The sequence below is a fragment of the Amphiprion ocellaris genome, chromosome 19 (assembly GCF_022539595.1).
Source record: "Amphiprion ocellaris isolate individual 3 ecotype Okinawa chromosome 19, ASM2253959v1, whole genome shotgun sequence".
Taxonomy (NCBI): domain Eukaryota; kingdom Metazoa; phylum Chordata; class Actinopteri; family Pomacentridae; genus Amphiprion; species Amphiprion ocellaris.
In genome coordinates, this window is record NC_072784.1 from 14011623 (window position 1) to 14037630 (window position 26008).

Consider the following 26008-nt stretch of genomic DNA (forward strand, 5'->3'; position numbering starts at 1 on the left):
ACACACCAACACACATGCTTCAACAGAGAGAGAGAGAGGAGAGGGAGACACAGAGAGCGAGTGACAGAGAGAGAGGGAGGGAGGGAGGGATGAGGGAGGGAGGGAGGGAGAGGGAGTTAAGACAACGCTCTCCTCCCTTTTCAAAGTCTCACTGAACCTCCCTCTTCCTCCTGCTGCAAACACCGCCACCTTTGCTCGCTGTGCATCCCTTCACACTTTCACCAAACACAAAAAAAATAAAAATGGAGCGATAGAAGACGGAGAAGGAGGGGACTGGATGTCATGGGAAGTGAAGCAGAAGTGGAGACGGAGGAGTAACGGCAGGGAGATGTAGGTTGAGGGGAGGGATGAGGACAAAAATAAAGAGAGGAAAACTAAAAAAAGAGCAGGCGGGCGGCAGCGATGTCAAGCAGAGGGAAGTAATTCAGACGTCGCAGCAGAGGGACGCAGATGTAAAGGGAATAATAAGAGCCGCACAGTGCGTCTGTCGGGCGTAATGGGACATTTAAAATCGCAGAGGAATCAAACTGATCCTTCACCCGAGAAGCAGCGCATTTATCAATAAGGAGAGGCAAGAAGCAGCGTGAGGCGATACGAGGAGACAGCAGGAGGAAAAGTGGTGAGAAGAAAACAACGAGGGTGCGAGAGCATTAAAAGGTGGTGAAAGAGGAAAAGAAAAAGCCTTGGCGTGTGTTCAGACGTGATGGAAATGGACAAGCTGTCAATGTGATCGCTGACAATAAATCTGAATTTCACCGCATCACCTTCAGCTGAAAGAAAACTTAATGCTTACTAAACTGGAAATAGCAGAAATAGAGGGAACACTGTTGATACTGGATGTTTTTAAATACCAATACTGATAGTTGAGAGTTCTTTCAAATAAAATACAAGCAAATATAACTTTTAATATGAAAACACATTTTCATTTTATTATATATAATTTTCAATCCCTTCTGCAGATGTAAATATCTGTGGTAAAAATGACATATTTTATAATACTAATTAATTACAAAAATTTAAGACAACATATATATATATAGCAAAAAATATTAATTATTTTTTAGATTTTAAAATTAAGTTCATATTTTGATCTTTTTTTGTAGATTGTTTTTGTTTGTTTGTTTTAACAAGAAAGCATTTTGTATAATTATTTAAGAAAATTTAAGACAACAGTCATTGCGCCAAAATGCTTTCTAGGTGATATATACATAATTATTATTTTCTAAAAATAATTTCAAAAAAATATGAAAAAGGCTTTAAATAACTTTTAAATAAATACATTGTATATACACATACATATAAAACTTTATTTAACTAGAAAGCACTTTAGTCACAGCCATTGTGAAAAAATATTTTCTAGGCAATATATGTAAAGATTTAAAAACAATAATCAAAAAAATTGAAAAGATTTGAAAAAATTATTGAATTATTTAAATTTATTTTTTATCTTTTAAACAATCTAGACATATTATTTCAGTTAATAACTGTTTTTAGATTAGAATGCACTTGGTTGCAATTGCTTACATGTTTTTGAATAAAAACACTGACTGAACATTTATGGTAAAGATTTCCTAATCTTGGTCCCTAAACAGCAGCAGAAAACTTTTAAGTACAAATTTCACTGAAGCTGCAATAGTCAATACATTTTTGACGCCTATTAAATGAATCAACTACTTTGATTATCAATCAGTTTCACAAAGGAAAAAATTGAAATTATCTGATCCCAGCCTCTCAAATTTGAATATTTCCTGGTTTCTTTACTCTTCCATTGCTGTAACTTTTAAAAAAAAAAAAAAAAAAAAATTGTTAGACTCACACTTTTCACCATTTTATGGACCAAAAAACTAATGACAATGAAATAGCTAGTTGCCAGCAACACCACAAGACAACACTGATTCTTACAGTCCAACCAACAGGTCAGACGGCTACAAAAATTCCTAACTCCGCTAAAAATCCAAAATCCCCTGTGGGGGAAATCTGCTGTCACCAGAACCTCATTTTCTCAAGTTACTGGGCCAATTACTGTGTACCCTTAATGAAGTGGTTAAAAATGAATGAGCAGTCATAAAAATGTGTCTTAATACTTCCAGGATAAAACCCAAAGTTTGAGCAGTGTGCAGTTCCATTAAATTTACATGAACCACCACCCATTTCCCCCATGTAAAGTAAAGTCTGGACTGAATAATTCAATAATTTAATAAATAGTGAGTAATTATTGGCACTCAGTTATTTTTTTTTCCCACCAATGTTGTGCAACTTTTTATAAATTCAACACCTAATTTCGTAGCTACATCTCCTGTATGTTAGAATGTTAACACTTCCTTCGCTAAGGGTTACTTTTATTCACATTATACCACTTTTAAAGCCTTTTCTGGCCGTTCATTTCTGCTTAACAGTGGTTAAAGCGTGCATTTGGTGCATTAGCTCACCTGTGGAGAACCGCATGTCCAGGTAACGCGTTGGTTTCTTCGCCCAGTTCGCCATTTAGATCCGCATTTTCGTCCATTTTCGAATTAATTAACCCGTCTAGCCGCTCTCTCTGCTTATTAGCGCATTTTAAAAGCGTTTTAAATAGACTGTAAAGAATAAACACACGATATTTTCCGAGCTCCACCGCCGAACATCCTTCTTCTGGAAAATTTACGCACCTGGACACTGATTGGACGAAGCTGGGCAGGTGTTCAAGGAGGAACTGATTGGTCAGTTTGTTAAAGATGCATCACCCATTTTAAACTTTTTTTTTTTTTTGATAAAGAAATGATCTCGTTTACAATTATCCTAAAGTCTCTGCATTATTTTACCTCATCTGCGTTCAGTATTTTAACCAATATAGTTGTTTCTATCATTAAAAAACGCATTAAAGGACTAATTCAACTCATATAATGCAGTTTTCTATTTTCCAAAAAGTCAGTACAAGTCCTAACCTTGAAAACTAAGTCAGTATGAGACATAATAAATCACACTCCGATGAAGTTTGTTTCACAGTTACTAATAATCTAGTGTGCATGGACTAATGCAGGTGCAGTGTTGGTTGCTGGACCACCATTTAAAACAGCCCAGATGAAGGGATGCTGCTGTATTTAAAGATAAAAAAAACTTCACCCAGAGACAAAAGCATCCACAGTTTATTCATGATTTCAACACTGTCCATGTGTGATGAGGATTTAGCAAGATATGGCTCAGTAAAATGTGTTCTTTGGTTATCTGTTGCAGTATTTTGGTTGGTACTTCAACAATGAGATGCTCAATGATGCATTCATTCTCACAATAATGTCTCTGTTGCATATATCCTGCTGTTAAAAGTGAAAATCTCCTAATGTGATAGACTTTAACAGTAAAATAATATCTACTAGTGGCAGATAAATGAGATTTCAGATCAATATATCAAATTCAATGCCTTTGTAACAGTAAAATATTGTGCAGTAATTTCACATCTGGGTCAGTTCATGTCTTTTCAGATAGACATGTTGCTGCACAGCCTCAGATTTTACTTATATGAGTTTATTGTTTGCTATTTGGGACCCAAAATTAAGATCTGTAAAATATTCTGGCTGCATTTTGAGAATTTCAAATGTTTTCAACTCTGGTATTTTTGTAATTTTACACTCAAAAAACCCCATCTTACTTGAGAAGCCATTTAAAGTGTTCAGTATCTCCAGGAATTAAACTCTCACAGCCATGAAAATTGGCAAGGACACAGACTTTGTTGTTTCAAGCAGATGCAAATGATTGTGTCAGGCTGGCTGCTGCCAGGCCAAGTTAGTGCCCTCCCCTCTCCTTCCTCTTCCCTTTTAGGGCAGCCCAGCAGCGCAGAGGAAGCAACAGGTGTTCCCTATCTGCCACAATTAGCCAGCTCATGGACAGGTGGCGTGCAACCAGTCAAGCTTGATTCCTGCTGCATAAAACCAGACACGACCCAGCTCTCACTGCCGGAGCGTAAAAGAAAAGAAAGAAAGTCATGTTCCTTCTGGACCCATCCGGTCCTGCCGTCAGCACTGGACCCTGGACCCTCCGATCAAAGGAAACTCTCACCTGAGCCGACTCCCCCCTTTTGGTGTCCTTCCCCACTCACCTGTTGCTGCTCCAAACCCTGACTGCCACCGCTGTGAGCCAGTTGGGAGCATTCCCAGCATACTTCGTGAGTTTGTTGTCCTGTCTTAGTTATAGCTCTTGTTAAAGAAACACTGTGTTGTGAGAAGACTTCAGTTGTAGTTACCTCTCGCTATCATTGTAAGGATAGCCTCGTGTTTTAGTTTCAGTACTCCAGAGCATTCCTAGTTTTACTCGTGTTTAGTTCGGTCATAGTCACCTTTTTCGTTACCCTCATAAAGATAGCCTCGAGTTGAGTTGCTCTGAGGATAGACACTTCTCGCCTAGGTGATACCTACCGTGAGTTGGTATTATTTTGCCGCGTTACAGTTCCGCCCGGCCCTTAGGTGCCGCTATAAGATTCAGAGCCTAGTGCTCTCTATTTCCGTTTCCTGTGTAAATCTTGATTTCCGTTTGTTGTCCCAGAAACGTAAATAAATCAGAGTGCATTCTAACCCCGTCTGTTCATTTCCTGTGCCTGAGCTCCCACTGAACCCCGTGACAGATTGAATGTCTCCAGCAGAGCACAGATTTTTAATTAGTGGCCCTCGAAAATTTAGAAAAGTGCAAAATGCTCAAATGGTAAAATATTTTTCATTTATTTGTTTTTGAACCCTTTTTTTTTTTTTTTTTTTTTAAACTAGAAAGATATTTAGATAAGTCAGTCAGTCTGACCTAGATTTTTGGCAACGGTCAACTGTGGCAAAGTGCTTTCTTGTGAATATATCTTTTTTTTTTTTTTTTTTTTTAAGAAGAAAAATTATTTAATTTTTTAAATTCATAATGTTTTAGCTTTTAAAATCAACATTTTTTTGTGATTTTATTATTTTATTTTCTTTGTAACTAGAAAGCCTTTTGGCTAATCATTAAGAAAATTTATGACAACAGGCATTGAGGCAAAGTACTTTCTAAGTAATATATCTTTTTTTTTTTTTAAGAAAAATTATGAAAAATCTATTTTTTATAAAAAAATTTTATCTCTTGAAAAATCCATATTTTAATTTCTTGCAAATGTATATTTGTGGAAGCATCCACATTTCCTACTAAAAATACAGTCTTTAGTGGACATTTTACCAACATTTGAGGCCTCTTACTTCAGTAATTTGATGTTTGACAAGAATAGTAAGCCCAGGTTCCAGTTTTTGCCATTTTGACATTGATACAAGCACTAAAACTGGCGTCCATGGGGGTCTATATATTGTCAATATATGTGCACAGTTACAAGCTTCTTCCATGTTGTCTTCACATTGAATTTAGCAACATATGGGGCTTAGTTTGTTTTAATGAATATACTTGAAATGCGCATCACGTCAACACGCATCACTATAAATCTCATGTTTATTGGAAGACGAATGAAACAAGATATTAATTCTGCTGCAAAAGCAATAAAAGAAAGCCAAAGAGCTATCATTCATTAAAAGGATTTACATTACATTTGGGAAATTCTCAGAAGCCAATTCGATGTCTCTGTTGGTCTGAACGTCCACTTTGTAATGTTTTCTCCTCCTCTTGTAGTTGGAGCTGGGATGCTGACAGAATACGTACGTTTGGCACCAACAGATCCCATCATACGGCATCCACTTGATAGACGCAGCTGGTCCACTTTGGTGCAGAAACTTCACCCTCACATCCTGCTGCTCTTCATCCTCTTCGGTGGTGAAACCAGCCGCCATTTTCCGCTTTTTTTGTTTGTTTCCTGCTTCAGACGAATACAACAACCTTTCATAAAAGCTGAAATAGTCTTCAAACAGTCAGTGGTGGGGAATTAGCTGGGGGAAAAAATACTGATTCTAATGTATTCAACACTGTCTGGCACAAATTGGGAAAAAGAGCTCTAAAAGTTGCTGGACCTGTAACACCAACTGCATTGTCTTTGCTTCTTAATTTCACCATTTAATGAGTGTATATGATTTGGACTGTGTCCATGTTTGGTAGCCTTTACTCTCTCTGTGCCTAATAAGAGTCTATGTTAAAGCACATTTGGAGGAACCTATCCATCATTCTGCCCTTTCAGACAAAGTTCAGCAATTTGCAACAACACAGAAACCCTAATTAAAAGTAAAGAAAGAGTGAAGTTGAAAGAGTATCTTAGTGTTATCTCTAACTCATCCGCACACACTGTCAGTCGATCTCACAGTCTTTTCTCCCAAATGAAATTTGCTGTGGTCTCCGACAGCTGCAGGGTTTGCTGGTTTCTTAACAACTTAATTAAGCAAATCTCCCTTTTTCCACCGAGGTAATGAGCGTAGTTTTACAGGGATTAAACGGTCTCCGGGGTTGAAAATAAGGCTTTATGCATTAGCAATCTTATTTGCCTTTATCCATCCAACCAACTTTCGATCCGCTGGATTAGAAAAGGCGCCAGGATTGTTAGCCTTTCCTCATACTTCTCTTTTTAATTTGCATGGTATTAATGCTAAAAAGCTTAGAGCAACATTCGGAAATATGAGTCAGAGTTTATTTTTACCGTCACTGGGTGAAAGTGTAAATATGCTTCTTGACTGAACGCTGACAGCAAATAATCAGTCAGAAATTTAGAGGCGTCAAATTAAAGATACACCAAGAAATTAAAGGAGAATCAAAAACGAGTTTTATTAAGGAGTCCATCTTGTCATAGATTCCCTCTACTCACGGTATTTGACATTATTGCATATTCTCTCCTTTGATTTTCTGATAAATGTTGTTCTCTAATCTCCCACCAGCCGTAATCTGGATTAAGATCTGTGACTACAAAGGCCAGGATTCAAATCATTTTCATTCATCATTTTTAATTCTATGACAACTGGCAACCACCATGTAATACAGTGCTGTTAAAAAGCCTTCATCCTTCTTGGAAGTTTTACCCCTTTATAGCTTTTCAACCATAAATCATGGTTTAATTTGGCTTTTTTGACAAGACATCTACAAAATCAAGTCAGCTATTTTAGTAGATGCACCTTTGGCTGAAGTAAGTCTGCGTGAAGAGGTTTCAGTCAGCCTTGTGCATCTGGATGCTGCAATTTTAACTCATTCTTCTTTGTAAAACTGACCAAACTCTGCCAGGCTACACAGAGATTATCAGTAAATTGCTATTTTCAAGTCCAGTCACAAATTCCCAGTTGGATTGAGGTCGGACATTCACATTCACTTTGTTGTCCTTAACCGAATTTGTTTCCTTTTGGCTAATTGTTAATAATTTTTTCCCTCTATATTTACGAGTCTTCCAGGACCTGCTGTCAAGAAGCATACCCACAGCATGATGATACCACCACGCTTCACATCATGATGCTATCATCACTATGTTTCACATCATGATGCTGCCAACACTACACTTCACATCATGATGCTGCCACGACCAATGTTCCCTGTAATTTTTCCTGAGTCTGAGCAAACACACAAACTCCCTGAGCGTCCCTTGGACCACTGTGAGCAACATCAGACGTGTGCACTGTGGTCACACCAGCATCGCATCCATTCAAGTTACATGGTTCATTAAAAGAATCAAATTACAGCATTTACATTTCTGTTAAAACACTTTGTCAACAGGAGCCAGTTGAAGGCTGCAGTGATTTTAGTGACACTACAATGTATAAGAGTGAAGTTATTGAATATTTGTCTCTCTTTACTGTTGCAGCGGTTTTGCAAATTGCAGACGGACCCTGTTCACTCCATAGACACCAATGTTATTCCTGTAGCTTGAAAGACAGCTACTTTTGATAAAACTGGGCTTGTAGCACATTGTCTGCCTTGCAACAATGGGAAAGAGGCACCGTTTATGTTTTGACAACCTATATCTAATGAGTTATTGATGCTGGAAGTCTGAATCTGTGAATATCTTTCCAACTTTACTGAACTTGGGGCCACTACCACCTAAGGAGTGATATATTTAATTTTGAAAAAAGCATTTAGCCATACTTAAAGCTTTAAGTGCTTTATTAACACGGAACTAAAAATTTTGTATTGTTTTATTATCACAGGTTCTGTCTGAAAAGAGGTGGCATCATTTTAAACAGTGAAATCAAACTAATAAAATGTAATGACCAACCAGTGAGCAATACTGGATTCTGCAAAAACATAAACAACTTTTAAAAAAAAAAAAAAAAAATCTAAATCTTATCTTAACACAGTTAATGTATTAACTTATTTTTGTGTGTATGCATGTATTTATTGATTTATTTAGTACTGTTAACATAGAGTTCTGAGTGAGTTTTTCTTAAGATAGGCAAAGGCCATTTAGTGATTACATATATGCTGTTAAATGTTTATTAAAAACTAAAAAGCATTTAAAAAAAAACAACTTAGGCATTTATTGAGTCACTGAAATACTGTAGAGTACAGACCACATCAGCATGATTATAAGCATCCTCTGGTAAATTAACAACCAGATACTGATGTCTCTCACCATATGGACTTCAGGAGATGACTGGGGGATGATAAACTGTGACCTACTGGTTGGGTTCTCTCTGTTCTCATGTTTCTTACATGTTTGTCCCCTGACAGCTGGGTCCTAATGTTTTTTGAGCAACACACCATACTATGACATTTTTACAATGATGGTTCTACTATGGAACCAGTTTGACATGTTCAGGTGTTCTTTGTGTGAAAACTCAGAGATTTCAGGTATCAGAAGGTGGTTTTCAACTTTCTTTGTTAACTTTCTGCTTCAACTTTAAATTAAATTTCCTTCACTAACCCAGCCCTCTGGACTTCCAGTAAGCTGTGTTCCTATTGGCTGTCCAGGTGGCTGCTTGGTGTTATCAGGAACACCTGAGCAGCTCAGTGTCTTCCTGCTTTATTTAGCTGCAGACAAACATTTCCTCTGCTTCTCTTCACCACTGAACTGGGTTTGGCTCCATTGCTTTAGTTTGTTCTTTAGGCGTTGGCTTGCAGCTTCCAGCAGTAAAATAGACTTTAATGTGTTTCTTGGTGTGTTTTAGGGCTTTGTACTGGATAGTTGTCTTGGTAAATGAGGTTCTTTAGCCACAGTTAGCACATGGTGCTAATGTGTGCAGTGATTAGTGGATTTGCTGCAGCTGAGTTGTGTCTTTATCTTGGCTGTAGTGAGTCTTTAGAGGTTTTTGGTCAGACACATTCTGAATTCTTGTTTGTGAACCAAGGTTGGCTGTCCAGAAGGTAAGAGTTCCTGTCCTGATTCTCTGTTCTCAGAGGTTCTCTGGTAGGCTGCAGGAGACTTTAGCATTTAGGTTGTGCTAGTTTGGTTTTTGTACGGTTTCATTTGGATGACTATCTTGAGGCCCCTCCATGTGGTTTAGTGAGGTTTTCTGCAACAGTTCTACAAAGCAACCTGCAGCAGAAGAGACTTTGAGAGTTTATAGGAAGTTCTGGAGAGCAGACTTTAGAGCAGCAGAAACATTTGTCAGCAGTTTGAGCAGGAGAAGGTGAGCTTCAGAGTAGAAATGAGACAGAAACCTTCTTGACCCGTGTGGTGAGGTCCTGTACCAAGAGTTTGAGCAGGTTGTGAAGAGTCTGTAGTTCTTTGGTCTGAAAGCACAAGAAGAGTCGACTCATTAAAGGAGAAAACAGGAGATATTGTTGGTTCTTCTGTCGCTCTGCAGTTTCTTTAGACTGAATATCAAGTTTATATTTTAAATGATTTCCCATGTGAGCCCAAGAAGACTTCAATAAACTCCCTCCATCCCCTGGACACAACATATTTTATTACCATGTTTTTTTTTTGTTGTTTTGTTTTTTTTAGTTTTAATTGTAGTTTTAGTATAGTTTTTTCTCTTTGCTTGTTTAGTTTTGTAATCTGTGTGAAAGGTGCTAAACAAATAAAGTTGAATTGATAAACTGAATAATTGACTAACTCATGATTGTGACAACAGAAGTATTTTCATTGTGATTTAAGGGTTTGTTTTGTTTTTAAGGTTGGGGTTTAAATCTTGACAGAAAAAAAAGATTAAAGAAATAAACTACAGTAAAAAAGCAATTAAATCAAAGGAAAAAAACATTTAATATAATAAAACTTTTAAAAGGAAAATTAAACATTAAATACAATTAAATTATATTAGACAAAATATTTAATTAGATAATTAAACAGAAGATACAAAGCATGTAATTATGAAATTAAACAAAAAATTTTAAACAAAAATATTAAACATTAAAGATGAAATATTTTAGATAATTAAACATTTAAAAAATACAATTAAACAAGAATATTAAACATTTAGAAAAATATAAAACATTTAATTAGATTATTAAACCTTTAAAAGTCAAAACATTTAATTAAAAAATTAAATGTTTAATTAGAAAATTAAATCTTAAAGACAATAAAACTTTAAATAGGAATTAAACAGAAAATACAATGAAGCATTAAAAAAGAAAATTAAACATTAAAAGGTGGTAAAACATTTAAAAAGAAAAACCTTAACAAAGATTTTGTCAAAAAATCAAACATTGGGAAAGAAAAGGAAATTTTTCAAACAAGCTGATAAAACATTTGAAAAAACAACAAATATTAAAAAGACAAAACATTTCAAAATCAGATCAGACATTAGAACAGAATAAAAGGTGAGAAAAGAGCAAAACTAAACATTTAAGAAGAATCAAACTAAAGATAAAACCTTTGAAAGGGCACCAGTTAGACTTTAGAAGATCAAATTAAACAAGAGAAAATAAAGCGATCAAAAAGAGCAAAAACAGGTATAGGTGTTAAAGCGTTTTTTAGTCTGAAATGAAAACATCAAGATGTTTCTTCAAACATTTCCTCTGTCTATGTTCTTGGTTTGATTGTGGACTGATTTACTAAGAACTCATTTCAGAAAACTGCTTTCCAGATAAAGTCTACTAGTAGTTGAAGGCATTTATCAAACTAATGTTACCTTTTGATCTCCACAAACTTTACTGTTCAGTGAAGAGAATCAAAGTTTGTTGAGGATTTCTAAAAAACCCACAGGTGAAGGTCTGAGAAGAACTCAGATGGATGGTCTAAATGTGAAATCAAGACTCATGGTCACAAGTTTTAAGGCTTCTGTTAACTAGAAAGTTCAAACTAACAGCGACGTACTGAGAAATGTTTAAAATTTCAGTCCTCAGACTGTCTGAAGGTTCAAACGAACAGAGAAGTACTGAGAAACTTTTAAGATTTCAGTCCTCGGACTGTCTGAAGGTTCAAACTATCAGAGAAGTACTGAGAAACTTTTAAAACTTCAGTCCTCAGACTGTCTGAAGGTTCAAACTAACAGAGAACTACTCAGGAACTCAGAAGATATCAGTCCCTGGACTGTCTGAAAGTTAAATCTAACAGAGAACTACTGTGGGACTTAGACAATTTCAGCCCTCAGACTGTGTGAAAGCTCAGGTCCTGAGGACTCGGGAGGTGTGGAGGCTTTGGAAAGTCTTGGAACTGAGGGTTCCACCCTCCAGCACAAAGGCTGAAGTCCAACCTCCTGAGAAAAACGGTCAAGACGAGACTCAAGTTAAAAAAAAACTCGAAAACGACAAAAAATAGATGATAAATGCGCAAAAAAAAGAAGAATTAGTATCTGAGCGAGTAGCTCAGGAGGATAAGAAGAGGACTACCAAGTGGAAGGTCGCAGGTTCAAGACCCACCACTGGCACTTTTCTTTCTTTGTCTTTGTCAGGATTTTGATGAAAATTTAAGAAGTGTCTGGTCTTGAACCAGCGACCTGCAGCTCCATAGGCAAATCCTTAACTCACTGAGCTACAGATCAGACAAAAAGAAATAAATTCGTCGTCCCTTTGACATCGTAGTTCCTGAACTGACCACATGGGCAGGGCCAAGGCGGAGTCTGGGTGGAGTCAGGGCGGAGAGTAGGCGGAGAGGTGGGTGGCGGCCTCCCCCCTCTACTCCCCCACCTCCCCCCCACCACCCACCACACCTTCCCCCGCCCGACGAGTTCTTCGAGTCTCGATGAGTTCCTCGAGTCTCGACAGGTTTTCCCGAGTTTCTTGAGTTTCCACGAGGTCGGAGGCAGAACAAGTTGTCATGAAGAGGTGTTGAAGTCGGCCAGGATGGACTGACTTTTTACAGCGACGAGAAGGAAGACGACTAGAAGAGCAGGTCTTTAACCACCATCCATAAAATCCATGGAGTCGCTCCAGAGAAATGAAGGGAGGTCAACTTTTATCAACCTCCATCCAGATGCTCAACTTGATATCTTTACTTGGAGATTTTTAGCACCACAAACCTTTAGTATCACACTTTTTTTTTTAATCATTTATTAGGATTTTAATGAAATCCACCAGCAGATTTAGTTTTTGTTGACTAACTTTATTCTTGTCGTCGTGGGACTGCAGTATTTAAAACTGTTCCTTCTATTTGGCCTCATGTTTATTAGTTTTAGTGGAGAAAGTTTTGTCAATTAGTCTCTTAAAAAATGAAATAATAAACTGGATTAGTCAAGAGGTTTAAATTTCTTACTTTGTCATATTTTAAATATGACAAAAAAATATAAAAATAAAGTCTTGAGACAATTTGACCTGTAATTGGCGTTATATAAATAAAATTGAATTAAAATTGTATGTATCTTGTAATATTGGAGTAATTCAGCCATATATGTTAGAAAACACATTTTCTTTGTCCATTAATCTGTCGTTTTCTCCAGTAATTCATTTCTTGTTTTGGTTTATAAAATGTCAAGCCCAAATATATTCAGTTTACTGTCATAAAAAACCAAAAAGATTTACATTCATGATGCAGGAATCAGAATCAGTTTTTCACTTTCTTAGTTTAGTCAGAAAGATAGTTGATAATGTGTGAATTGTTGCAGCTTGTGAGCCGTAGAAGGTTTTAATCTTTGGGGCCGAGTGTCAAAAAACATTTAGAAACCAACATCAACAAAACACTCAACAAAGATTTGAACATCATTAAAGGGAAATCCAACTTTTGCATGACAATGTCTAATTAAGGGACATTTATTTCCAACGTAAATGTGTGATATTCATCCTCTGGAGCTTTCTCTTCATATCGTCTTCAACCTGGACTGGTTTGGTCGGGAGCATGTGCAACAAACATTTGAAAAACTGCACTTTAACATCAATGAATGACACTGAAGTTTAATCTCTACATAAATGAGACTGAGTCTGGATGTGCTGCTCTGTCATTAACTCCTAAGTTTAGGGAAAGTTCAAACAAAAGAGGACAGTTCAGATAAGACTTGAGAATGAGCTTATTTTGAACAAACATCTCAGACTTTCTGAGCTTCAGCACCTATAGCAAGATATTTTAACAAGTAACTCAAGAGATCCAGAAGTTGGAGAGAGTTAGCTTTAGCTGAGCCAAAGAACATGTGGGACGCTAACCTAGCAAACATTTCAGACTTTTCTCTGTGAATTCTGAGAAATAATTTACTATTTAATGACAGAGCTACACATCTTAACTCAGTCTCATTAAAACAGACTCTAATTCAGTGTCATCCATCCATATTAAAGTGCAGTTACCCAAAATGTTTGTTGCATGAGCTCCAACAAAACCTGTCCAGGTAGAAGGCCACTTTGACAAACAGGAAGTGGACGATTCCAAGCAGATTTATAGAAGGGGGAACCGGACTGTACTAAGTGTGGTCGAATATAGAGGGGTGTTTTGTGGGTTTTTAAGGCTGATAATGATTATTAGTGAGACATTTGGAGTAGATATTAATTTGCAGTAAATGAAAGTATTTAAAATCTTGGAGTTAAACTTAGAAGAACACAAACTCTAACAGAAAACTTTGTTGATACGTTTTTGTTTTGTTTACAGATGTTAAGTTAAAGGAATTTTATTCGTGACGTATAACCAATCAAATCACTCCAGAAGACAGAGCGACCACAGGTAGATAAAGGTTCAGAGCCAAAGTAGCACCATTTTTAAATGTATTTATTACCGTAAATCAGTAAAAAAAATAAAATACTGATAATCAGTAAATCAGTCAGCCCACAATTACTACAATTCTACAGTTGATGTCTCTTTCCTTTGACTTGTTATATGTACAATATACGATGTATATGATGGCGTTTTTTCATCCCAAAGGCTATACTAGGATGTTTTCTAAGTGACATACTATGTTACTCTGTTCTGGCCCTGGGCTGCTGCACTCCTCCTCTGTTGTTTTCTGGATTGTACTCAGCTGCATGCCTTCGTCCACCCGGCCTCCGTTGACTCGTCCCGCCTGCCGTCTCTGGAGCTGAAGCTGGATTGGAACAGACCAAAGTACAGTCCAATCACGATGCCAGCTGCCTCTCAAAAGGCTCCTTCATCTGGTGAACTTCTTCTGAGGGGAAGCTGAGCTGGCCCAGCAGAACTTTGGAGATGTGTTCCAGTGGTTGGTGGATGTGTGGGGAGATAGAGAGGGACCTTTGAATTATTCAGAAAGGAAAACAGGGAACCCATTGGTAGTTTTAGTTTAGGGTGCTACTGCGGTGTGTTTTTGGTTTTAAGAGGTGAACAGGAAGAGGTTTTTTTTGTATTGATTATCTTTTACTTTGTTCCTGGTTGGAATGCCCATCAATGTCAACATGAAGTTCACTTTTAGTTCTGTTTATTTATTTTTATTTTACTAACACCCATTTGTTTTTAACCCCCTCACATGTTGTGTTGTTGTAAACTTCTTCTTTCAAATAAATAAACGTCTAACCCTCTGGAAACCAGCGTTTGGACTGTTTTTGTGTTGCTCCTCACCTACTGACAGCTGTGGACTAAAGGCTATACTGTGACGTTTTTAGAGCGACATGCTATACTATGATGTTTGTTGGGCGACACACTATACTATAGGCTTTTTTAATTGACATATTACTGACCTTTTTTTTGTTTTAGTTTTTTTTTGTTGTTTTTTAGCAACATATTATAAGAATATGAACAGTTTTAAAACTTACTATACTTTTACTTGTGCAATGAAATATTATTCTATGACATTTTTTAGACGAGATATTATACTCTGATGTTTTCTTGAATAACATACTATTTTGACAATATATTGCACTATGACATTTTTTGAACTATATATCATACACGACAATTTTAGGCAACATCCTATCATTTTGCGCTTTTTGAACCACATAATAATCTATGTTTTGTTTTTTTTTTCTTGCCAACATGCTGTACTATGAACTACAGGCCATACTATGTTATTCTTGAGTAAAGCATACTATACTTTGACATTTTCTGAACTACATCCTATACTATGGCGTTATACACAGAGTGCTTTGGTTACATGTTGATTTACAATCTAGATTTTTTTCTGTTTTGTTTTTTGACAGGATTACCACAGACCTGACCGTGAACACTGTTGACACCCACCTCAGGGAGACGCTGCCTAAGATCTCAAGGCTGCTTGGTTGTGGTCTTTCTGGCACGTACTCTTCCAAGATGAGCCAGGAAGTTTAACACTGATGGAATGACACCAGGTCTAAGCCGACAAACTTCCAATTCCTCCTCAACCCATAGTCTCTGGGAAACCTACATGGAGTAAGAAAAGTAGACAGAGAAGTAATTAAGTCTGTACACAACATATAAAAAAGAAATCATGCTAATTAATTAAGTACAAAGAACCGAATTCGCCAATATACTGGAGACCAGAGCTATTTAATTTGATAAGTATAAACTTGTTTAGTAACATTTCAATTATTTGAGAGCAGTCCTAAAGAACTGCCTGTAATCCCAATCATAAAATGGGTTTGGAGGAAGAACATAGATGGTATTCTGGATATACATGAGTTAGGCTTTATAACTACTATTGGTAGTATTGGTAATAGTAATAGGAATGTGACTACTACTAGTAGTAGTGGTAGTACACTGACTACTGCTGCTGATACTGACACTGCTACTACAACTTGTAATACTATTACAAATGCTGATACTACTTCTACGACTCTAACAGCCATTTATACTACTACTGCTGCTTGTAGTTTTAGTATTACTACTACTGCTTGTACAACTATACTGCAGCTACTATCAATCGTATGGTATTTGGTTGTCAAGCTGCTGGCTCGCCTTAGCGTTTTGCTAGTGGCTAACTAGTTAGCTCTCATAGACTGGAAGCTCTTAACAAGATTTCATAATGAAAAAAGAGCCAAAAACTATTCTTACCTATGAAAAGTCATTCCAAGTTTCCTTGTCTCAATCGTACGACGTAGTGTGTAACTGTATGCAGCACAGTGAGCTGGCATACTTGTTTCCGTTTTCATGCCGTCTACATCAACGGAACGCACTGAAACTTTGCCCCCACTAGCTTAGCCTCGCCGTAGCACGCAGCTCAAAGGGGCGTGTCCTATCTACTCATTCATATCTATGAGAACAACGGTGGCTGCACATAAGGACGCCTGACGTTGATTAGCTGCGTAAATACCATTATATACAGTCTATGGTAAATACGTATGTGAATCGCATCATTGGCTGCAGCAGCCAGTCACCGGTCACTCACTGACTCACACTGAAAAATAGCACAGAATGAATTGTTACGTGTTTATTTTATTTACAGTTTAGGTTGGATTTTTTTTTTGTGCGCAGCGCAGATTTTCTGTGCACGGAGACCATGTCAGCAGTGCGCAATTGCGCACGCGCGCAGCTTAGAGGGAACAGTGGCCACCACCATACTTCACATCTTGATGCTGCCACCACCATGCTTCACACCATCATGCGGCCAACACTACACTTCACGATGCTGCCACCACCATACTTCACATCTTGATGCTGCCACCACCATGCTTCACACCATGATGGTGCAAACACTACACTTCACACCACCATGCTGCCACCACCATGCTTCAGGTTTTGTGATGATGTGCAGTTTTTGCTGTCCACTAAACATATTGTTTAGCCTGATGGCCAAAAAGCTCAATTCTGGTCTCATTGAACCAAAGAACCTTCTTCTTGTTAACTTCAGAGTCTCTCACATACCTTCAGTTGAACTGTAGTCCAAAATTAATGAGATTTTTATCAACCGTGACTTTCTCTCCCGTAAAGCTTTGACTGATGAAGAACAAAAACTGTTATCATCTCAGGTGCTGAGGCTTGTAACTCCTTCAGAGAAGTCGTAGGTGCCTTGGTGGCCACCTTCACAACTCTCTTTCTTGCTCAGTGATTCAATTTACAATTCGCAATTTGATTCAGCAGACACTTTTATCCAAAGCGACGTACATCTGAGAGTAGATACAACACAGACTCAGTTTTTGAGGATGACTTGCTCTAGACAGATTTACGTGTCCATATTCCTTCCAATTCTTAATGATTTAACTGTACATTAAGAGATATTCAGGGACTTGGAAATTTTCTTATATCCATCCTTTGCCTTGTCTTTTCCAATAACTTTTTCATGTAGTGTTTGTTAGTCTTCATGGTGTAGTTATAGCTAGAAGTACTGATTCACCAGTGACTGGACCTTCCAGATACAGGTATCTTTATACTACAATCACTGAAACACATTCACTGAACCTAAATAGCCTCTTGTGTGACTTTTAGCACCAACTAGCTGCACCTCTGCTGAATTAGGTGAGTCACTTAATGGAGCCACTTTGTTTAGATTTTATATTTTTAATTAATTGACATGACTTTGTAGAAATTTGTTTTCATTTTGGCATGAAAGAGCCATTCTTTTTGGAATTTTGCCCCCCCACAAAAAAAACCAATATTAAATTGACTATGATTCAACGTTGAAAAGCAATTAAAAAAAACAAGGTCAAGTGAATATTTTTTATTGGCCTCATATAATCCAAGTCTCTGAACCAGCTGTTAAATTGACCTAGAGATGAGGCTATTTTGTCAGATAGTGTTTGTATGGTTTATTAGTCTGGTCACACCTGGACCCAATTTTGAATCCAACACCACACTCATATGCTTGTATTTGAGCAGCGCTGTTAATAGTGTAAATGACAGTCAACATTGCAGCGATGTGGCTTCTTTAAGTTCTATAATAGCAAACAAAGAGCAAGTTTGATTGCAGTTTTCATATTATTAACCATTTATTATAGCCACAACTTGTTAAAAACACTGTGTATGGTGGAACGTTTCAACCTGATCTCATACAGTTAACAGTGCTTTACATAATAGATGAGTAAACCACAGATAATACTTTTTAAAATATCTTTTTGAATGTTTTTTGGGATGTCACCAGGCACTTCTTGAACTATGCAGGTTACATGACAAGACCGGAAGAGTAATTACACTCTTGGACTATCTTAATGGATTATGAAAATAATAAGCTCTTACCGGGAGATAATTAGGCAGCCTAAGTACCAAAGTTGGAGAGACTGGGCACAGCTGATTATTACCTCTGGCGAGAGGCAATTGAAGTAGAAGGGAAAATTATTCCAGCGTGAGAGCAATAGCTGCAGACTCACAGGAACCAAGCACCCCACTCCCCCGTCCCCCCCTTTAGTGAAGGTCTTAATTGGTAGATGTGCAGATTATTGAAGGAGCAGCTCCTCGTCTGCAAACGCACATAAACACAGACAGTTACAAAGAGCCTTGTTCTGGTCAAATTAAGTTCCCCTCCAATTAGGAGTTTTATCATCAGGACTGTTAGCTGGGTGTTGGATGTCTGAGCGCTCTCATAAGCTCATGAACAGGAGTAATGAAGTCCACGAGGACCTGAACTGTCAGACGGGGTGTTAAATGCTACCCCCTGCTGGTTCTAACACTGACTGTATTATATACAGTAGACAGCTGCATCTCCAACAGTGGATCTCAACTTTTTTGCCTTTTTTTTTTTTTTTTTGGTCTTCTGACCCCAAAACACCTCAGTTATAGACAGAAGACTATCTGGGTTGTTCATTTTTTTGGAGAAGCAACAGTTTTCAAACATTTCAAAAAATATACATTACAAAAACATCACTGAATTTTGTTCTACATGAATATATTTTTCTTTATTATTTTAGTGTAGTTGTAAGGACACGTTGTGTGTCAGCAGCAGTCACCTATAGAAAAAGCTTCCAGAGGTGTTCAGACTTTTAAATGAAACCTTACAACTCCTCTTTTTAGGCTGCATTCAAGTAGTTTTATGTCATTTAATGAAACTGACCGGTATCAGGTCTGTTTATTACTTTGATTATGGACTTCTGTGTTTTATTGTCATGTGTTCTATCATTATTTTCATTTTATTCTCTGGTTTTTACTAATGTAAGGCATTTCGAGTTGGCCTTACTGTATAAATTGTGCAATAGGAATAAAGTTGATTATTATGAATATAAAGGCTTGTGAGATATTTAGCAGGATCCAAAAGCAAGAATACACACTTCTGCTACAAAAAGAACTGGTTTATCTGTCTAAATTGTGTTTTTTGTCAATTATTGACTAGTTTTACCTTGAAGTCTGTGAAAGTACTTAAAAAGGGCCACAAGACTAAAAGGAAAGTCTGGAAACACTGATGACCTCCTCAGATTTATCTTTTTACTTCCTGGAAAGCACAGACCCACAGTTCAGGAAACCACTCATCCGCTCGGTACGAACTGTAGCTCTTTAGGATTTGTTATTTTGCCCCACAGCACTTTTTCATTTGAAATGAATCAATGACTATTAGAATCGAGTGCTGACTTTCTGCATTTTCAGGTTTTCACATCAATACTACACTAAAACCCTTTTTATTCCCCAAATTATTAGAGTAGCAGCACATTGACAAGTCTGGCTGGAAGATACATCAATGAGTGTCAAACGTTGGCAATACCTTGCTTTCGATGGTCATATTGTTTCCTGTTAACCATTTCTTGACCACGTTGTGTTTACCATCATTGTCTGCCAAAGGGCAAGTTTTTCTGCGTACTGCCTGATGTTTTCGTCCTCTTTTCCCATTATGTCTTTTATTTTGACAAGGCTGTCTGGTCTACTGGCTACTGTTTGTGTCCAAACAACTCCAACTTGATCTCCTCCAACTACAGAACTGATGACAGTAAGCCTTCTTCTTTGTGCCTGCCTTGGAGTAGTGGAGTTCTCCTTGTTGTTTTGTCAAACATGTTGCTCAGATTCATCAGGATGGCCTTCGTGCTGATCTTAGACTCTTCATGGCGTCTAACATTCTTGCCAGTGCAGGGCTCACTTTTGTCTTCCTACTACTACAGCAAACCTTTGACGATGCACAACTCTGTGTCAGTTGTTTCCGTAACAGCAGTTCACTCAGATCTTAAAATTAATGATAAATTGAAAGTTTGCTTGAATAAACTTTGACCATAACTGTATCTTGTCACAGATCTACTTTTGTTTGTCTGACAACCATTTGAGATGCCCATCTGAGAAATTTACCAGCAAAATAACACTTCAGAAAGAGTCCCCCGGTGATTTGGGACAATCCACTGAACACACTTTCAAAATGACTTTTGGTTTATCTGTAGTATAAAGTAGCAGGACACCGTTTCTGGAAACATCGCCACTGAAGCATGAGGGCAATAACAGGGCTACCATGTAATCACCCTTCCACTGACACCGAGAGTCAGCACTTTAAACTCTCATTTACTGGTTCATTTCAGATCCAATGTGCAGAAGCCGAGAGCCCAAACAACGCAAGACGCGTAACTGTCCCAATATTTACAGACTGCACTGTAAATTGTACTTATTTAAGCGGCACGGCTCAGAGCGGAGACTGTAAACACAAGCCATTTCATCATCCCCATTCTCTCCCCTCTGAACATAAAACCAGGCACTCTGGAGCAGCTGCATCACTCTCAAAATGACAAAGAGGCTGAGGATTAACCTGAATCCGTTACAGTGAGGCAGGGCTACTGGAGGAGTCTGGATGTGGGGATGAGATGCCGCTGGGAAAGCCTCCATAAGAGCCTGTTAGTCACAGTGCGACTCCACCCTGATGCAGATAGAGCTGGGTAAAAACTGCTAGTTGAGAGTTCTCTGAAACTATTTCCCTGCAATCCTCGCCTGAAAACCTCCGATACACCTCTTAATGCACAGCAAACAAACAGGGTCAGTCTGTGCTCCCCCACGTCGAGGCTCGGAGACAAAGATGCGACTGATAAAATGAAGGTCAAGGGCAAAAACGAACAGGAAAACACAGCAGACGAAGAATCCTGATGTTGCTTTCATTTAACATAATTAGCAAATCAATGATGTCTAGAGTAGTTTTTCATTTCAAGGACAATGAAGCAGGCACAACAATGGATAAGAATGAATGGGAAAGTGAAAGGAACATCCTTAATGCATAAACAATCTGAATTAAAGTCCTTATGAGGAATGTGGGATGTGGAGCTGATTAATTAATGAGCAGATGTTCCAGAAACACCACAATCATCAGTAATGCACAGATTCACCACAGTAACAAGAAATAAACTGTCTTCTGTATCTTTTCAACATATATAGTACATATTTTCACCAGTTCTTCAGTCGTCGGAAGGGGTTTCTTGAAGAGGTGACGTCAGGAAAACAGTGTTTCAGGTCCGTCAGTCAATGAATCAGAGGCTGTAGGTGTCCTCAGGTAACTCTCCCAGCAGCTCATCCAGGTCGTCATCTGCACAACACAGGACATTAAACAGTATTTTAATAATTGATTAATCAATTCAGACAACTGGTTGGGAAAAAATAGGACATGTGATGACATCATTTTGGGCCTTGAGGAACTGTAATGGGACTTGGTTAATTATTTATTGACATTTCTTAGACTCAATTAATAATTTAATGGAAAAAATTTATCATAGATTGATTGGAAATGAAAATAATCCATATTTACAGTTCTATTAGTGGTAACCCTCTGAACCCCAAAACTCACTGGAGGGTTTAAAAAGCACGTGAGAATGATGCAATTTATCAGAGCTAGAAAGTGTAAACAGAAAGAATCATCAGATTTTTAATTTTACAACAGCCCTTGAACTACTCCTCTGTGACATGGAGTTCTGTTCGCGAATTAACTAAATTGTATTTAATTAAAAATCAAAACATTTTACATGTCTCAATGAAAAAATTGCCAAATATCAACCATTTGTAACCAGATTCTGGCACACATTTGTACAACTGATTAGCTAATAATGATCTGGATGCCACCAACAGCATTGTGACAAAAAATCAGGGACTGTTCAACTGAGCTAAAAGCCGTGTTACACTTAGGTGATAGTCGATTAGCATGATAACCAGCAGAAAAAAATGTAAATTGTAAAATAATTATAATATGTAGAGTCATCTTTGGACACATGGGAAAATGTTGCACATGTTGATTCCAAATTGTTTCACAAAAATTTCATTTTTTTTTTAATGATTTCTGGCATTATAACTGGGTCACACTGTACACGTGAGATTTTCTGAGTTTCTTATACTTCTAGTCACGGTTGTTCTGTTCCCATAGAGGTGCAGGACTTTATATTGCAGTGAAAAATGAGCCCACAGTGAGTAAAAATTTGACAGGAGCAAATAAATGACCAGAGGCTGCTTAGAGTTCAGAGGGTTAATCATCAATTTAAAAACACACACAGTCTACAGTGAGGCTTCCCCATCAAACAGGCCATAATTTTCTTTAAACATCAAGAACAAAATCCTGTTGGATGATGAAAAACAAAGTGTGGCCTTTTTTCCTTTATTAGATCTTACTGAAAACGGCAAAATGTTAAGTGTGGCTGGAGGGTGGTGTTACATCAAAGGTCTTGTTGTTAGTCAAATCAAAAGAGTTTTATAGAGTAAATGGACTGCATGTAACACTTTTATCCAGTTTTACCTTTTTATTCACACACACCGGTGGCATGCAAATCACTGCTCTGACTGTTAGAAGCTGTAATATGTGGACAGAAAGCTGGAGATCAAACTGCTAACTCTGCGAGTTGTGGATGAACCACGACCTCCTGAACCTCCGCCGCCGTAATTGCTCCACATTATGTATATTCGGTTTAATATGCAGAGTTTTCACATTTCCGAGTGGAAATTCTGATCTGTTGATAGACTAGAATACATCATGCAGAGATGCTGAACATTTGTACAAAACTTCATGTGATTGCAATTTCTGCCTCTGGACGAGTCTCGCTTTCACATTAACATTAAGGTGAGAATTTAGAGTTATTTCACTATTGTGGTCATAGGGGTAGATTTCAGAGGCACACAGCGGGTTTGTCCTTCTCATTACGTAGAACATGGGCATCTATTCCCCAATTATAACATAAATGAAGCAGAAGACCTTATTTAAAAAAACAAAAAACACTATAACATTACTAATGGACAGAACAATGCCTCAGAGAAGGCGTTTTTTCTTCAGCACTGGGTCATTTTTTTACTCTCAAATGATGAATTATGAGCCACTGAACCTAAACGCAACTACTGAATCTTCTGTGGAAACATAATTGGATCCATATATATGTATTCCATTATATTTTGAACTGTCTCCTTGTGCCAAGTCATTTAACCAAAACATTCTGTAGTAAACAACGTTCTGGCTGCACTTCATCATCATCCCGCTATAGGGGGAATAAAACTCTTTTGCTTGTTTGTATTTCTTGGAACAAATCACAGTCGTCATTGGCAGGGTTAAGCTAAGAATGTGGCTTTCTGTTCCCTCGAAACAAGGGAAAAAAATGAAACTCTTCTGGAGGAACATTCGCACACAAGGAGACAAGTACTGTCACTAAAGTGTATAATTAACCAAAAACAAAATGAGCAGGGCTGCCTTACTGCACAGTCCAAATCCTCGACAAAACTTGACATTTTCAGTGTGGAAGGTCGCTGGTTGGAAGTTGTTGCTTCTCCTAACAAAGCTGATTTTAAAAACAGTAACGCACGGATAGCTGAAGGAGAGGAGAGAGCTACCTAAGGCGACCAGACTAGCTGGTACCAGATGTTTGGGTTTTTTGTTCCATAAATGAAGACATTTCCAACATAAATTGAAGCAGAAAAGACACAAATTGCTGCATAAAGACTCATTAGAATGCTGAAAGTTAGGTGACAGATGCTTAAAAGACCTTGTGCTTAATATTCAGATGAAACTGAGGGACATGATTGTTGACTTGTCTTTGGGTTTTATATCTGTAAAAGTCAATCAGCTCTCATGAACCAATCTTTGTCTTGTCTACTCGGAAAGACAAAAAGTTTTTGAATGCTGAGGCAACAGGTTGCTGCAAAAGTCGCTAAGTCTATGTTTCAGCTTAATTATCCAGATCAACAATGAAAGAAAATAAGTTTACCAAGTGTCCAACTGCAAGTTTTGTCTCACACTTTGCTTACAGAACATGTCACAACACAATCATACAGGTTTAGCATCTCGATACCTTCAAGCGGTGACTTAGCCTCCACAATATCATGATTAGATTAATATTTATGAGCTGGCTGCTGATCTAGCCTGGTGTCGGCAGACAAATATAAAAAATACATATTAGTCTGGAACCTATGAGTTCATTTTCAATTTCCAAGTCGTCTAAATGCCGTTGGATGCAATCGCAGAGACCTACAACCAATCAGAGTAATGAAACGTGTGAAGTAGCGCTGAGAAATGGACAAAAGCCAACAGGTTTTGTTCTTATTTTAGAGAAAATACATTGTCTAATTCAGAAGCAGTGATCTTGATTGTCTACACAAACGCGTCAAAGCCTCACCTCTGTACAGAGATCGAACCAAACACACCCAAATCAGATAAATGATGATCATTGGCCCTGCACAGACAAGGTTGGGTGGTAATCTGTGTGAATGGGAGGTAAGCCAGATGCATCTTGGCACAGCAAATGAAACACGAGCTCTCAGATTGGTTCCCAAACTGCTGCTGATCTGACAAAGCGGACAGTTTTCAAATCCAGCATCAAGCACTGACACCTTGTGCTGTGCATCTACATTCACTGCTAACTGAATATTAAGTAGAAATCAACAGGTTAATCAGAAATGCAGCGCTGCTTAGTTGCATCTCCAGAAGCCTTCTTACTACACAGCTCTTGTTTTGCTCCACTTCCACAGGCTTTGGGAGGACAGCCAAATGTTAATATCTCACAACATTACCAGACAGCATTTATGTTTCACTCAGCAAAGCCAAATCATACTGCAGCGTGACACTTGGCAAACTCAGGATGTGACCAGAATTCATCTCTCGCTACCAGTCTGATTACATTCACGGGTACCCACCTGCATCCCAGCCGGGGTCCTGTGGCGTTGGGTTCCCTGCACACTCTTGGGGGCCTCTGCTGTAGCGAGTGTCTGCCGGAGCCCCAGGCCCTCTTCCCTCCTCATCCTCTTCATCGAACACCAGCTGCATGCGAGAAACCGGCTCCCGGAGGACGTTGGGACGCCGAGCGGGTGACAGCAGCAGCGGCTCCTGGAATAAAAATGTTTCAAAGAGACAGATGACAGGTTGACAGAACATTTCCGGATGAGAGGTTTAATATTTGCTGGAATGTAGCGGCGCTATTCTCAGCTGACAGCGGCGGTGGTGCTCACCAGGACCAGCGGGGGGAGCTGAGTGGAGGACAGACTGACTCCATCCGGGGCGTAGATCCTCAGCAGGTTGTTGGGGGTCACGTTCAGGTAATGGTTACGATGGGAGGGAGAAAACACACCCACCTGTTCAAACCAGCAAGATAATATGCTCAGGCCAAACACAGGGGAGGTATTTCTCTATGATGGAGGCCACCACTGAGTGTTACCTGTTTGAGCAGCAGCACGGCTCCGACCTTCAGCTCCTCCGCTCTGTCCTCTAAGAGACGCCGATGCACAGTTCCCTGAATTTCCCCTTAAGAGTGTGACAGAATGAGAGGAAGCAGCACACTCTTTAAAAAATGGCTGGTTAGAAGCACACAATATACTGGCGGTAAGGTGCAACTGAACTAACGTCAGATCTAATAGAAAGAAATTTTACAGTGACTGTTACTGCAAAAGGGAAATAATCTGTACAACTATCATAACATAATGCAGATCAGTGAGTGAAAACCATAAAATAGCATTTAAATTCACATTAGCAAGACCTCAAAATCTAAATATGAGCCCGCTGACAGGTTTGAAATGTTATCTTTAAAGAACATTAAAAAAAAATTAAATTAGAAGTAGAAAGAATTCAAAAACAAAGTCAAAACTTCTTTTATTTAAAATTTATCT

General features: G+C 38.2%; 1 protein-coding gene and 1 long non-coding RNA gene across 2 annotated transcripts in view; one reads left to right on the top strand and one right to left on the bottom strand.

Moving 5' to 3' along the window:
* The first annotated feature begins 3801 nt into the window (after positions 1–3801).
* LOC129347493 (uncharacterized) lies at positions 3802–5951 on the top strand. Its single transcript, XR_008599630.1, has 2 exons — positions 3802–4138; positions 5605–5951. It is a non-coding gene; the product is annotated as an uncharacterized LOC129347493 (long non-coding RNA).
* A 2748-nt stretch (positions 5952–8699) lies between these two features.
* Positions 8700–26008, bottom strand: part of hrob (homologous recombination factor with OB-fold) — a 30028-nt gene continuing 12719 nt past the window's right edge. The window contains exons 7-13 of the mRNA XM_023299513.3: positions 25561–25646; positions 25355–25477; positions 25043–25232; positions 16115–21470; positions 15326–15484; positions 14091–14383; positions 8700–9570 (exon numbers count right to left, since the gene is read on the bottom strand). Of these exons, the coding sequence (XP_023155281.1) occupies positions 21415–21470; positions 25043–25232; positions 25355–25477; positions 25561–25646 (455 nt within the window). The 3' untranslated portion in view covers positions 8700–9570; positions 14091–14383; positions 15326–15484; positions 16115–21414. The remainder of the gene's footprint in view (positions 9571–14090; positions 14384–15325; positions 15485–16114; positions 21471–25042; positions 25233–25354; positions 25478–25560; positions 25647–26008) is intronic.